This window comes from Halichoeres trimaculatus, unplaced genomic scaffold (assembly GCF_033239565.1).
Source record: "Halichoeres trimaculatus isolate MK-OKI-2021-1 unplaced genomic scaffold, fHalTri1.1 fHalTri1_scaffold_2, whole genome shotgun sequence".
NCBI classification, from domain to species: domain Eukaryota; kingdom Metazoa; phylum Chordata; class Actinopteri; order Labriformes; family Labridae; genus Halichoeres; species Halichoeres trimaculatus.
The window spans coordinates 18,758,017-18,773,762 of record NW_027437180.1 but is presented as its reverse complement, the minus strand read 5'-3'; the positions used below and the strand labels follow the sequence as shown (position 1 = coordinate 18,773,762).

Below are 15,746 nucleotides of genomic sequence, written 5' to 3'. Positions count from 1 at the left end.
TAGGTTTTAAAAAAAAAAAGAGAGTGACAGTTGGCTAGAAGCACCAATGATTCAACGATGCAACCAATGTTGACACTTCAAAAAATAGCACTCCTCCAATAAGTATGAATATACAAGCAACCTTGATGTGCATACTAATATTTGTTTTCTTTCAAGTTGTCTTGACTAAAAGCAGAGTATAGACATTTTGCCAATTACTTCTAGATCACCAGAAAATCAGGAAGTTGGTCCCTTAAGTGCACTGGATTCGTACAACTAAAAATGTTAAAGCTCTTATTCAATGGGAAGCTACTTGATGACATGCAGGTTATGTGAGAATTACAAAGTGCTGTCCCATTGAGCCCTTGCAGCCTCGTGCACTCAGTCACTTTCTTGGTGACGTCAATGAAGTCCGTAGGGACTCAGGGCCTGGTTCAGAAGGTAATCATCAAGATGCTGCCTTTCCTTATTTTCTGCGGTTTCCCATTTGCTTTGCCTGAAAGACTCAACCAAGGGCACAATTTCCCCGCTGTGGGTTGTGGAAGATCCCGTCACGTGACTCCATCGAACATAAACAGTGATCATATGATTAAACCTCACTTTCCAACATGGCGGCGATGCATCTGTTGCAGCTGTCTGTTCCTCTCCTCTTCCTCCTCAGCGGGGTTTTGAGTTTTCCCCTTGGCCAGAATACAGGACAGCCTTCTACCTGCGGATATGAGGTCAGACATTTCTGTATTTTATATCTTAAGAAATATATTTTATCTGTTTAATGTCATAAGTTAGCTTCTCTGTTTCGGCTAAAGCTACTTCCTAATGGATGCGCAGTCTCTTTGACAGATTGAGAAACCAGAATGTAATCCTCTTTTTATCTGTTTTATTTCTCTACCTATGGTGTGCTTTTGATTAGCGACATCACATGTAGTGGCACAGTGTTGTAGCTGTCTCTTTGTGTATTCGTGTGTGCGCAGTCATGTCATGCTACCAAACCAGACATGCTGAACGTCCACCTGGTCCCACACACACACGATGATGTTGGCTGGCTCAAGACAGTGGACCAGTATTACTACGGAGGTCAGTAACACATTGACACTCAAAATTGCCCTCACACTTTTTCCACCTGTCGCATACAAGTCTGTAGCTTGGTGTGTACGGTGCCGTTATCACCAAAAGTGCAACTGAAAGTGAATGTGTGTTTTAGAAAACCAACGCACTGTAATTGTCTCATATTTGTCAGCAAAACCAAAAGAATTTAAGAAAAGAAGATGACGTACAATTCTTGTGGTTAAATGAAAAGATAAAACAAGCTGACTGTAATTTGAAAAGTTGTAATTAAACTGCAAAACATGGGCTGGAGACCAAAACTTTCTTGTGTCAGAGAAGGATAAAATAATGATAATGAATTTAAAATGTGTGTACAAATCAACCCAAAGGCAGTAAAGCTAAAAATTAACGGTCATTACAGTATAAACTCAATGTAGTGTAAGTTTGTTTTGTAGTTACTATTTTAACATCAGTTTCCTCCAAAATAAAGCCACAGAGGGATGATTGAGGAAGTGGTTTCGGACACATGCTCATCTCGTGGTAACCAACCACTGTTTGTTGCATAACCACATATAGCTGTCCAATGACTCAGCACAAAAATGTAACAAAAATCAGATAAATCTAAACCATACAGACTCTTAACACCATGCACACTAACGCTGTCAAAATAGCTGTATTGCAGCTGTATTGTAGTCACGCCAGCTAAGACTCCACCCAGTAGAAAGTGTCACTATTACAATTATAAACAAAATAAATCTTTTGCCTCCTTAAATTGATGGCAAATTCAGGAAACAAAACAAAACAAAACATCACTGAGGCGCTAACAACGACATTTTCGTTTAATTTACCATCATTGTTTTATTCTGTCTTGTAGTGCTGGATTTTATTATTTGATTTTGACCTGTCAACCTGCTGCTTGAACAGCACAATCCCCAGTTTGAAATCAATGGAGAACATGTTTTTATCTTACCATCTGCTTATTTTCATTACGTAAGGCTTGTGTTTTAAATGTTAAAGACTAACTGCTTAGCTTCTCTGTAAACAATCAAAAGAGATTACAAGGGTTACAAAGGAGCAACTTCAAGTCACAATCCTCAGGTTAAGTACTGCAAAACATATTTTTGCAGAGACAGCTTTTTCTGTGCAAGGAGCAAAGTCCTAAAACTCAGTGCCCTATCATTTGAAATTCACTGCAAGCATCACTTTAAAGAAATAAAAAATCCTTTTGATGGATTTCATCACTTCAATGCACAGGGTTCGTCTTTCAAAAGATGACACAACTTTTATAGAGGTTGTTGCATAGCATTTTCACAAATCTACATTTTTCTCCTATAAAAACAGATTTAAAGCATCCGTTTTATGTTGTGTCAGATGACTTCGGTCAGGGTCCTTCTGTTTCAAGTGCAGTTATTAAACTTTTATAGTTTTAGTATGATTTAGTGATGAGCATCTGTGTGGTTCTTCATCACATGTGTTTGTTTTATGGAGAACCACCACGTGTTCCTGACCTGTATGAGGTTACGTAAGCAGAGATCATCTGCACCTCGACCCTAAGAAGTCAGGATATCAAAAAAGTTCAGCAGTTTTAACCAGAAGTGCAATAATTATATATATATAATGTTTTATACACACAATACACTTTAGGTTTAGAGCCAATCTCAAAGTGGTTTAAAATGCAATATTTGCTAAATTTCACACTCAGTCCAGAAAACTAAAATATGCAGTTTTTGAATTTTAATGATTATTGGCCACTGAAAAGTAAACCTCTTTAATGTGGATATCTTCTTAATCTTATTTGAGTTTTAATATCTTTGTGTGTTGACATCCATGCATAATGTTTTATTTTATATATGGAAGCAAACTTATATCCACCAATCAGCTGTTTTTATGTTTTATACAAAAGTGTATTGATTCCAACTAAGGCTCACCACTCGAGGGCCACTCTCATGGGACACGTGACCCAACCGCTAGGCCATACAGGTTCCCCATGGTTTTGAGTTTCGAGGTCCAAAACAAATCATCCAGACAGGCTTGGCAGTGTTTTGAGGTATTAAATACTAAAACATAGTGAAAAAGTTTGACACATTTTTGAAATTATTAAAAGTTCATTAAAATCAAACCAAATATGATAAAAAAAGAAAAAAAAGAAAAATAACATACATGGATGTGAGTCAAACCCTGAGCTACTGTTCCCTTGGTGCCAGGCTCTTCTGCTTTTGCCAATGAGCTAAATCTGGCTTTTTGCTTGTGTGTGTCTTTATGTATCTGTATGTAGATCGTAACGACATCCAACATGCAGGCGTGCAGTACATCTTGGACTCTGTGGTGGATCAGCTGTTGAAGAATCCAGACCGGAGGTTTATCTATGTGGAGACGTCGTTCTTCTACCGCTGGTGGAAGCAGCAGAGTGCCAGCATGCAGCAGACGGTCAAACAGCTTGTTAATGAAGGTATGCAAACTCTCTCGATACATTCACAGTGGAAGAGTTTTACTCTCTGTCCTGAATGACCTTTTCTCTCAATTCTGTCCTCAAGGTCGTCTGGAGTTTGTGAATGGCGGCTGGTGCATGAGCGATGAGGCTACTACCCACTACAGCGCTGTTATTGACCAGATGACGATGGGCCTGAGGTTCCTCAACGAGACTTTCGGGCCCTGCGGTCGCCCTCGTGTTGCCTGGCACATCGACCCCTTTGGGCATGCACGTGAACACGCCTCCATGTTTGCACAGGTAGTTTATTATCCACAACATTTAAAGATTTGTGCCACTCTCTTGAAAGTAGTTTGAAGTGACTTTAAATCATGTGCTGTTTAATTCCTGGCAGGGTGCATAGTGTTTCTATGAATACAGGTATTTTGCAGGCCTTGAGGAACCTTTCAGTTTTTTCCTGCAACAGACAGAGAACACCTAAAGTGGTAATGAATGAGTGTCAAAGGGCCAGTAAGGAAGATTTTACTAATTTGTGCTAAAACCAGACAAGAAGTTGTTCTTGATCTTCAGCTTCCTCACAGGCTGCTGGTTGTAGCTTATTTTCTTTTAGTAGACCAAACGGTGGTAGAATCTCCTTATTCCCACAACAAGGTGACAATTTCCAAAATGTGAGGCATAGAGAAGTGTGAAGTCTCATTTCTGAGCTTGAACTATGTGTTTTCTGTGTTGTTTTCCTAGATGGGGTACGATGGCTTCTTCTTTGGTCGTGTGGACTACGAGGATCGAGGCCGCAGGATGTTAGATAAGGAGCAGGAGCTCTTGTGGAGGGCCTCTGACAGCCTCACACCCCCTGTGGCAGACCTCTTCACTGGTAACAAAAAGTCTCATATATCATAAAGCCAGGACTTCTCTTATTCAAAATTCATGTCACTTAAATTTTACACAGAAAACTCTTCCCACTGGCTAAAACCAACATATGAGACTCCTTTCTTTTATGTAATGAAGGGATCCTTCCCAATGGGTACAACCCACCTGAGGGCTTCTGCTGGGATCAGTCCTGCAACGATGCACCAATCAGAGACGACCCTGACCTGGAGGACTATAATGTCGACGATGTGGTCAATCGATTTCTTGCCATCGCAGGCAGTCAGGTTAGACACAATATTTAAATGTAGAGTGCATTTACAGCAGCATTAACGTTTGGAAAGCACTTTGTTCAAATAATCAGAACTGTGTGGAAAAATTGACCTTGTATGGATCAGTTGATAGCTTAGCTACTGGGGTCTTAACAAAGGGGTTGAGTTGACTGGTTCATAGACCCTGATCCTCTTGTTAAGACCTTTTGCTGTTTTCTTGATAGAAATTGCTTTATTTAGTTAACGGACTAGTTCAGGGACTTCTACAAGAAATTAATAAAGAGGGGGTTGAAAATTTGCACTTGTTTAGTACAGACATTCAGCAGTATTACTTTATATCCACTATAACACACTCTAACAAACTCTTAAGACAACAGCCTTTCCCTCTCTTACAGAGTTTAAGATCTTGATTACTGATCACTGTTCCTATTACTGTAACAGTTTTAAATGATCCTTCTGCATTTGTAACTGCTTTAGCTGTGTTGTTCATAAAATGTCTGTGTTCTCAACAACATTGAAAATGATGATGACTTCAATGTCTTTTTCAAGAATGGAGGTTTGAATGAATATCCATGTTTCAAATATAGGAAAGTATTGTTCTTTCTAAAGGAAAGTATGATGACCACATTTGACCAGTGTGTCTCAATATAAATGCATTTAATGAGAATGAAACCATAGAATAGGGTTCCAGTTTTGAATGAAATGACTTTATGTAAAGGTACAATAACTTTTGTTTTTTTATTTATTCTCTTCTTCCTTTTGCCCTTCAGTCCATGGTGTATAAGACCAATCACATCATCATGACCATGGGCTCAGACTTCCAGTATGAGAACGCCAACCTGTGGTACAAAAACCTGGACAAGCTCATCCACTACGTCAACGCCCAGCAGGCCAACGGCATCAAAGTCAACTTGCTCTACTCGACCCCGTCCTGCTACCTGCAGGAGCTGAACAAAGCAAACCTCACCTGGTACTGTGAACTCGACATGAACAGGACGTTTTGCTTGGTGACGTTTCCTTGTTGTACACTTAATGGTGAAACTCTCTAACTATTGACACAGGGCTTTGAAGACGGATGATTTTTTCCCCTATGCAGACGACGCTCATGACTACTGGACCGGGTACTTTACCAGCCGACCAGCACTGAAACGTTACGAAAGAGTCAGCAACGGTAACCTCCAGGTAATTTGGAGTTGCACAGGGTCTTGTGGTGTCACCTGAGAGGGGAAAAGAGCCATGTGTTCATGTGTACGCTCAGTTTACTCATCCATGAGCAGAGATTCATAATCTACATTGTTGTGTCAACTTTGTAAAATTTGATTCTGTTTTGATAACAAGGAATGGAAGGTTTTCACATTGACCGCACACGCAGAGTTGATGAAATTAGTGGTCCTGCTCAACCTCAGACACCACACATATCTGTATTAACTGTTTTATGACTGTGATTGGTATAAACTTACTGCCCTCTGGTTTTTAAAATGCAGACTTTTTTTAACCGTGCAGCTGTTTGTTGTCAGATTTGTAACCAGTTGGAGGTGCTCGGTGGTCCAGTCTCCAGGAATGGGCCGTTTGGTAACGGAGACAGCCAGACTATGAGTAAGATTTGGTCATCTTGAACTGTGAAAAGTCTCATTTCAGCATTTATCAGCCTCTGCCTGGAACTCTCTGTTTTTCCAGTGATACAAGAGCTAGAAACAACTTTTTACACAACTCTGTAATCATGATACAACCTGAAAGTTTGCATAAACTGAATATCGGACATGTTTCTGTTTATGTCTAATTCTCAGAGAAAGCCATGGCTGTGGCTCAGCACCATGACGCTGTGTCAGGTACAGAGAAACAACATGTAGCAAATGACTACGCCAGGAGGCTCGCAGGGGGCTGGCAGCATTGTCAGGTACTTCTCATTTCACACAACATTAATTTCTTTAGATCTCACATTAAAACTGTTGTGGTCGCAGTATGAAAAAATCTCTCTTAACCCAGGAACCTAAACTGTATTAGTATTTCTAAGAGATTTGGTGCTGAAATTTGGGACTTGTAATGGTAAGTGTCTGCAGCACATAAAGCTCTTCCTTTTCTTCCCTCAGGTGTTGGTCAGCAACAGTCTCGCTACTCTGAGCGGCTCCTCAGCGGAACGAATCTACTGCGACAACCTCAACATCAGTGTGTGTCCTCTGTCCGAGTCCAGCAAAAAGGTGACACACACACACTTACACACACTCACAAATTTACTTGTTGATTTTTCTGACTAGAATTATGTTTCCTTTGCACTGTTTCTTATTTTGATCCCATAAATAAACCCAGACCCAGAAAAATGTACAGCACCACCATTATTTTCATGACTTTGGCCCCCTCACTTTATGAAGCCCACAGCAACCAAACAAGTGCATAAAAGTTGAACAGAATTGTATTTTTTTACAGTATAACTCTATGTGATGCTCATCTCTGTGTCTGTTGTGCTCTTTCAGTTCTCTGTCAATGTGTACAACCCTCTTGCCCGCCCGGTCACATGGCCTGTCAGGCTGCCAGTGAATGGATCAGCATACGCCGTATCAGATGCTAACGGCAAATCTGTGGACTCCCAGGTCAGTGTGAATTTCTGCATGATCCCCAATTCTGCTTTTAAGAATCTCACTGTTTAATGAGGAGTTGAACTTTTTAGCTCTGACAGTAGCATGTTTCTTTTTTCAAAAGTTAGTCTTAATTAGACTTAAGAGGCCAGCGAAAGCGAATATCTGGAGATTTGTTTCATGAATCAGTTGGACTTTCGACTTTAGAATAAGTGGGGAAAAAAAGTTGCCATAGAGGCATTATTTAGCTCCCATAAAATGATTTAAAACCTGTCGAGGTAGAAAATATTGACAGATAGGACAGGTTTTTTTCATCCTCACTTCTTTTGCTGCAGAACTTATTTTGGCCACAAGAGGGCAAACTGCACTGTCAGTCCGTGAACATTTATGGACTCCAAGCTTTATGACTGATCCTGCATGAGTTTTATTGCCTTTTGCGCTCTTGTTTGGAGGATGTATTCTGCAAGCATATCCAAGCAACCAGCATTAAATTAATGGTGTTTCTTTGGGAGGTAGGCATGACTGTAAATTTGTTCCAGTGACGCATCAACTGATTTAGATTCTACCTGTTTTCTACCTGTAGCCCAGAGTTCAGAAATAACCACAAACACGAGTGAAGTATGTAACAAACATGGCAGATCATAAAAAACTTCTAACGCCTCTGTGTGCGTGCTCCAGGTGGTTCCAGTGTCTGCCGCCACTCGAGATGTGAGGAGAAACCGAGGCTTCGCTGTCAACGAGCTGGTGTTCCAGGTTCAGGCTCCTCCTCTGGGCTTCACCACCTACTCTGTGGCCCTGCTTCAGGATGGACCTCCACCTGCCCCCACACAGCAGGACGCCCCCACAGCTATCCAGAACAAGGTCTTTACCTGAGAACTCTTAGACACCTGCTGTGTGAAAAAAAAAAAGTGGAACACAAAACCTCAACAAAACTCATAAAACCAAAGTCACAATCAAAAGTGAGAAGAAAAAGGATTAAGAGAAATTTTTTTGAAGTTGATCTGGTGGATTTGACTGATTTTATTTTTCAGAGCTATTAAATCAGAACATTGCAAAAAAAAGGGAAGAAAGAAAAATGTAATGCACTTAGTAACTCAGTTTGATTAAATATATTTGACTACTTGATAAAGAATTTATTTAAACAATTATTTTAAAAGCATAAAAGTAAAGATGCTCTCAAAGGGCTCGTCCTGTGTGCACTTTATACATTTTAGCAAATGACTTGGATATTTTGAATTTATGTTTCTGTGTCCTCCAGTTCTTACAAGTGACCTTTGACCCTGACACGGGCCTCTTGAGCAGTCTTAGTAACCTGGAGACCAAACAAAGCATCAAGCTGACACAAAATTTTTACTGGTGAGTGTCTCCATGGCAGAATCACACACACACCCACACATACACACCCCTTCAGATGACTTGTTGGGTGTAAATCTAACTTCAGATGGCAAACTTTTGTCTACCTCTGTTTAAACAGTTTGTTTTGAATCTTTGTGTTTGGTGTTTCAGGTACAACGCCAGTGACGGTAACAACTCAGACAGCAACCAACCCTCAGGTGCCTACATCTTCAGACCAAACTCCTCCACACCTTTCATCATCAGCAAGACAGCCAAGATAGAGACCATTCAGGTAGCATTTATGAAACCACAGTGGATCCCGATTATCTCTTTGACACTGATTTCTTAATTTAAGACAACAAAATGATCACATCTTGCACCAAAAAGCAAAGAAATCGACATCAGAAATTCTTTTCTTACCACTGGTCAACATCACCATGGATATGTACACACCTGAATTAGAGTCTGTTTAATTCTGACATCTGTTTAGTTTCAGGAAGATGTTAAAGTGGTATTCTTTGTGTGTTTTCTTTCTTTCAGACTCCTCTTGTGCAGGAAGTGAGGCAGTGGTTCTCTCCCTGGGTGTCTCAGGTGGTTCGTCTCTACAGCGAGAGCAAAGCTCTGGAGCTGGAGTGGACCATTGGGCCACTGCCCATCGAGTAAGTTTGTACACGTCAATAAATTATATGTGTTTTGGTTTTAATTTTCTTTGCATTTAAATTGCTTTCAGTGCAGAGTAAAAGCTAAATAGACTACTTCATCCATCTCTTACTCTCCTTTCCTTTAGTGATGACCTTGGGAAGGAGGTGATCACTCGTCTTGACACCAGCATCCAAACGAATGAATATTTCTACACTGATTCTAACGGCAGAGAGGTGCTGCAGAGAAAGTAAGATCAATGTTTTTTTAGGAAATAAACATGAAAAGCTTACAGACTTACAAAATGTTACCAACATTTTTTATTTCATTGCCCGGAAAATTCAAAAAAGGATGGATCAAATGTAAAAGTTGTATTTATGCAATCCACAGAGCATGAAGGGCTGGAGTAGATAAATGACTGAACTGTATGTGAGGATGTGGATCTTATCTAAGGATATACATTTAAATAGAATTGGTCGAGTGCTGTATTGAAGTATTTTTTTATCATAAGGATCCTCAGACATGCATTTCTTTTTATTTGTCCCAAAGGAAAGATTTCCGACCAACTTGGAACCTGAAGCAGTCAGAGCCCATCGCTGGAAACTACTACCCCATTAACTCGCGCGCTTTCATCAAGGTTCGTTTTAAAGCTTTTTCCAGACTAATTCATTATCAAGGAGATTTTAAAGACAGAGCCTGAAGAAGTTTTTAAAACTAATACAAACCACCATGTTTTTGTTTAATCTTTTTCTGTCTGGTATTTAAGAAGATCACCCTAATTAATCTTGCTGTTTTTCATTTCTGACCTCTCAGCTTCCACTCTTCTGACTCTGTGTTTGCATGTGTGTGTGTGATTTTAGGATGATAAGGACCAACTCACTGTGGTGACAGATCGCTCTCAAGGAGGAGGAAGCATCCAGAACGGTTCTCTGGAGATCATGGTGAGAACACACAGCTTAACATCTTTAGGATGTTAAATGTTAAAAACCAACATTTTGTAAACAGGGTTTTTTTATGTGGAGCTAGTTTCACAAACCGCTGAAGTTAAGGTTTCAATTGGGATGCAATCATTTGGTATGGCCTGTCTGATCAACATACGCCCTCGAAAAATGTTCATTTTGCCCATGTAAGAAGAAATCCCACAGCTGATGCACTTTCTATTAGAGGTAAATTTGCCTTTAAAGGGTATTTTAGTCTATTAACGTCTAAAAACCTGCCAGACCTCATTGACAAAACCAGTATTTTTAACCTGGTGCTATGTGCTGGTTCACCACAACCTGGATTGATTCTTTGTGTTCTTGACAAGTGTTGCATAAAAATCTGTTGGAGCTGAATTTACCATTTTAAACACCAAAGTGACATCATCACACATAAAGTAACCAATCAGGGCAGTGTTTAAAACACTCCTGTAAAATAAGAGTTTTCCTCAATAAGGTTTGGTCTTTAGGAGGGGGATGTTAAGTTGTTTTTGTCTTTTATAAAATCCTGGACCAATCTTCTTAAAAGCTGTTATTCACTTAAATACAACTTACATTTGCGACCCCCACACTCAGTCTCTCTGACCCCTTCTCTCCTCTTCTTCCTCAGCTTCATCGCCGTTTGCTGTACGATGACGTCCGTGGTGTCGGCGAGCCTCTCAATGAGACCTCTGACATCTTCCCAGAGGGACTGGTGGTCCGAGGGCGCCTGCTGCTCTCCCTCGACCCCCCACCCAGCGCGTCTGATGCACACCGCCCCCTGGCCCAGGAAATGGTACTGCAGCCACTGCTGACATTTACTGATGGGGATCTGCACCCCAACACTAAACTGGAGGTGAGTGAGCAGGAGCAGTGGGATGACTATCAAAGGAGCCAATGACAGTAATGGAAATATGAATGTGGTTCCTTTGGCCAAATGTTGGACTTAATATTTATGTGCGTTTTATGTTCGATCTTAATTCATCTCTTCATTTTGTGAACTGAAAACCAGGATAGTGGCAAAATTAATCCAAAAAGGACTAACAAATGTGAAAATGTTAAGCTTGGTTTCACTGGTCTTGTGTTGTCTTAGCCCCTACCTGATTGATAAAATACTGGTCAATGGTTTAGAGTTATAGATAAATAAAATACAGATTTTTAATTTGTTGTAAAGCTCAGTATTCTGCCTGTCGAGGTCTTTGTTTTGGAGCTTTCTTTTGTAATTAATCCAGTTCTGTCCTGTTCTGTACATTTGCATTTTCACAAGTTGTCCTCATTAATAAATCTCAGGAGAGCAGGCTAAGTGTTTGTTGATTTTAGCTTCACTTTACTGACAGGTTTGTGTGGGACTAACAATCAGTGATACACACTGTTGTCTCAAAGTCTGAATTGGATTAAAGAGGAAACTCTTAGTTCATGTAGAACTTCCTAGAAGTCAAACAGGTGTGTTTGTATGCAGCCTGTGTAGAATAAAGTAACAATAATGTGATGTGATCGGTCTGTCTCTGTAGTTCTCAGGGCTGCAAGCTGCGCTGCCCCCTGCTGTGCACTTGCTCACATTGACTCAGTGGGACAAAGACTCGGTGCTGCTGAGACTCGAGCATCAGTTCCAGACCTGGGAGAGCAAAGTCAGCTCTCAGCCAGTCACTGTCAACCTGCAGGTCAGTGATTCAAACTCAGACTTTACACCTTGGTGTTTAAAACTGAATGTGGAGAGTTCATCTACTGTTACAACCCACTCCCCACTCATTAACCTGTTTATTATCCAGCAACCAATGAAAGCTGTAAACAAGTATCCTCATGATTTTGATTTAAGAAGATTTTCAAAAAATGTTCAAGGGAAAAAAGAAAACAGTGAATACAATGCATTTGACTTCATTCCTGTTGTAACCAAACCATTTAAAAAATGAAGTTAAAAAAAAGCATTTGCTCTGTATAATGAGAAAGTTGATTTGACTTTGAACAATTTAAAAATATTTCTCCGTCTTGCTCTCTGTAGAAACTGTTTTCCACCCTGGAAGTTTTGGGCGTGTCTGAACTGAACCTCTCAGCCAATCAGTGGAAAGATGAGATGAAACGTTTCCACTGGACTCCACAGTCAGGTACGAGAGGATGGTGCTTGAAACTGCCCTCATTACAGGAGTTTTAAGGAGCTTTATCGTCGTGTTGGGTTAGAGAAACATGTAATGAGCACAGATATGCTCTGAGTAAGAGGTCAAGTGTTCTTCATACAGGTATAAGTGTGAATAGATATTAAGATTTTAGCTGAAGTTTGCTAGTTATCAAGGTCACTGTTCTATCTGTGACACCAGGAGCTGACACACAAATACAGAGGAGTTAGTACACACAGCTGTGATTCCTTTGATTATGTTATTGTGGACACGTGGGCACTTTACAAACTAGAAAAGCACTCGGAGAGCACAGACGTCCACCAAGCATATTGTGATTATGATGCAACACTTTTGTCCTACTTTAATGTTATACTCCCTTTCAGCAGACTGTCTGCTCCAATTTCATGTTAGTTGCAGGTTTGAACAATAATTTGTTACCCAACAGTGTTGAAAATTATGATGACCCAGTACATATGTCATATTCCTGATCTTTGTGTTCAGAACATTTTCAGGATCTGGATCATACTTTTGCATCTTTTAGAAATTATCGTGATCTTGTCTTGTATTGTTTTGCAACGCAATCCGACCATTTATCCTGGAGTTATATACACATATGGTGAAAACGGCCCTATATCACTATGATAAATAATCCTTAAAAAAAATCCTGGATCCAGACGGTGATCCGGGTCACCTCCAAAATTTAATCACTTCTTCTTTATCCCATTTTGAACATTTCTTGAAAAATTTATCAAGATCCGTTTGTTACTTTTTGAGTTGTGTAGTTCACAGACAAACTCTCCCAAAAACATTACCTCCTCAGCGGGGGTATTTAGAAACATTTAGTATTAAAGGCCCTGTCCCCCTGAAGTACCAGGACCTCTGGTAGTTACCACCCCCAAAGTAGGGACTTTTTAGAAAGATGAACTGCTCCAGAACTAAGTTTGGCCCCTGGTTTCTGCTAACACAAAGAGTTGCCCAAACTTTTTGGGGAAGTTTCTATAGTCAAAATGCTCTTATTGACTCTCTTGCTGACCAACTTGGCACAGGAAGCAAATTTGTTCTCCTACAGTTAGATGGAGAAAGAGACGCTAGAAGAGAATCGGCTCTCTGGAGGAAGTGGATTTGTTGTCATGCATCACTGCTCATGAAGCTCTTTGCTGGTTGTCCTGGTTTAGTTTGAAATACAGATCAAAGAGATGAGTAAGAATACAGGAATCTACAGATGCTTTTTTAATTCTACCAGCATGCTCATCAGCGCTCCATTACAGACAACTTAACTTTAAAGACTATCTCCCTGCAGGGACTAATCAAGCAGTCAGTGGAATATAATGAGTCATAAATGCATTTTATGGCTCATGGCTTTAAGAATAAACTGTTGAGTGTTTTACGGCTCATCAGGACTCATTTTTACAAGGCTGAAAGACACACCACTTCTCATATTTAATCAGGTGATTGATCTCCTTTTCCTCTGCTCAGTTATGGACCTGAGTGAGTGATTATTAAAAACAAAATACAGAAGTGATTGGGTTTTGTTCAACTGGACAGATAAAACAAGAGTATGAGAGAAATCACCTCTAAAACTGCATGATGCAACTTTTTCTGTGATCTGAGATCTTTTTAGAGAGCCACTGCAAAACTTGAGTCATATTAGTTTGACGTAAAATCAAGTTCAAGTTAAATTATTCAGTTTTCTGTAAGTTACACAAATTAAGGATTCTGGGTTGTAACACCGGCAACTGACAATATGCCCAAACATTTTTTTTAGAACAGGAAAAAATGTCTGTCTCCGTTTTATTGACCTGTGTGACGTGTGTTTCCAGGTGAGAGGCCTCTGCTGAAGACATATGAAGACCCCTCCCCATGGGAAGTGACCTTGAGGCCGATGGAGATCCGAACTTTCCTGCTCAGAGTCAGCCTCAGATAGCCAGTCACATTCCTCCATTTTTCCACTTTTCCCCTCTAGGGATCTTTATTCAGATCAGTAACACAATTCAGAGCAATATCAGCTCCAAGGCTCCTGTTGATTTTATGAGGAATTTTCTATTCACGGTAAATGTACAAACACTCAAGAAAACGTGCAAAGGATTAAGATTAAGAGGCTGGGTTTAGGTGACAGATAGCACCACCCTTCACCCAAAATCAGATCAACTCTCTGTTTTCCACAAACATCTGAGGTTTAGGTTGCCCTACTTGTAGGCAGGAGCGTTGCTGAATCAAGAAATTCACCAGTTTCAGCTTTTCTTGTGGTTGACCACACGACAACAAAACAAAGGGAAGTGTGACACAGAAAACCTGCACTAGTTTCTTCTTTATGTACAGAATGTTAAAGCTGCCTTTTGCACTTCAAGGACATTGATACAACCCTTAAAACTGACCTGGAACATTTTACAGCCCTTAAACTTAAAGGTTTTATAAGCACATACACCAATCACCTAAACCTGTGCAGACCGCAGGACAAGTAATGACTTCAGTATGACTTGATTTGTGCCAATAAGTGTAAATATTTGAAAATGATTTTATATTGATTATCCAGCAGCTGATATTAAAGTTTGATTAACTTTCTGTTGTGTATGTTTATGTTCCAGCAACACGTACACATTCACACTGAGGCTTTTTGTTTTCACAGCCTGTTACAGCAGCACCAAAGATGCATTAAGGCTGGTACACATTACAGGATTCTCCAAAACTTCACACATTTAGAGACCACACATTTGATGATAGAAGACAGATCGCACAAGATTTCTCTCTCCTGATCTTACGGTGTGTGGCGTGCATTCAGAGGACACCACATACTCACAGATTCTTCAGCAGAGCTTCAGCTTCTTCACGCTCAATATTCCAAATCTCACGAAGTAAAACGTGACTTCAGTGTAAACAAACATGATGGACGTATGGGGAAAAAAGCAAAGATGTCTGTTTTCAGACTCTAGAATTTAAAAAAACCACACAAAATAAATGGGCTCATGGAAAAGGTTGTGGAGACTGTGGGATATGGGCTGTATGAATAACAATACGAGTTGTTGGTGAGTAAAGTCATTTTAAGTATTACAGATAGATTTCTTACTTCCTCTTCAGCTCGTGTCTTGATTGGCTTTGTGCCGGTACACGTGACATTACATGCTGTACCTGCTCGGCTCCACATACTACAGGATTTTTAGATGCAAATATTAAACACGTACATTATCTATGATCTCTAAATCGAAGGCTTTCCGAGCAGCTGTGACCAGAAGAAATCACTCTTAACACACCCCACACCACAAGAAAATCACACGATCATCAGACAATCAGGCCTTTGCTGGCTTTGATCGTAAGGGGGAGATGGGGACAAAAATCAGCCCCATTATCCTGTAGTGTGTACCCGCCTTTAAGTGTAATGACAGTTAAGATTTCTAAATACTTTTCCATCTTTGATCCCAGCAGAGGTTTGTGGGAAAACTACAAAGGTTGCATGCATAAAAAATGAAATGTTTAGATCCTTTTTGTAGATTACTTTGAAAGAGATTTTTTTGAAGTTATTTTTGGGGGCTTTTCGTGCCTTTAATTGA

General features: G+C 40.1%; 1 protein-coding gene across 1 annotated transcript; it reads left to right on the top strand.

The window, feature by feature from the left end:
• Positions 1-560: 560 nt before the first annotated feature.
• man2b1 (mannosidase, alpha, class 2B, member 1) lies at positions 561-14,736 on the top strand. Its single transcript, XM_074688646.1, has 23 exons — positions 561-701; positions 951-1,053; positions 3,299-3,472; positions 3,558-3,751; positions 4,190-4,322; positions 4,457-4,602; positions 5,358-5,557; positions 5,649-5,769; positions 6,105-6,183; positions 6,375-6,484; positions 6,678-6,785; positions 7,059-7,175; positions 7,839-8,021; positions 8,419-8,516; positions 8,667-8,787; positions 9,036-9,154; positions 9,283-9,384; positions 9,684-9,771; positions 9,995-10,075; positions 10,722-10,946; positions 11,602-11,751; positions 12,090-12,192; positions 14,022-14,736. The coding sequence occupies exons 1-23, from the start codon at positions 588-590 to the stop codon at positions 14,123-14,125; spliced, it is 2,973 nt and encodes a 990-aa protein (XP_074544747.1). The 5' UTR covers positions 561-587; the 3' UTR covers positions 14,126-14,736.
• The last annotated feature ends 1,010 nt before the right edge of the window (positions 14,737-15,746 follow it).

What these genes read in the sequence shown, in the direction of transcription:
- man2b1 (XM_074688646.1), top strand. Translation starts at nt 588, where the DNA reads ATGGCGGCGATGCATCTGTTGCAGCTGTCTGTTCCTCTCCTCTTCCTC. An exon ending in GGGGCTGGCAGCATTGTCAG is followed by an intron (nt 6,485 to 6,677) that starts GTACTTCTCATT and finishes TTCTTCCCTCAG; the next exon opens with GTGTTGGTCAGCAACAGTCT. An exon ending in CCACAGCTATCCAGAACAAG is followed by an intron (nt 8,022 to 8,418) that starts GTCTTTACCTGA and finishes TGTGTCCTCCAG; the next exon opens with TTCTTACAAGTGACCTTTGA.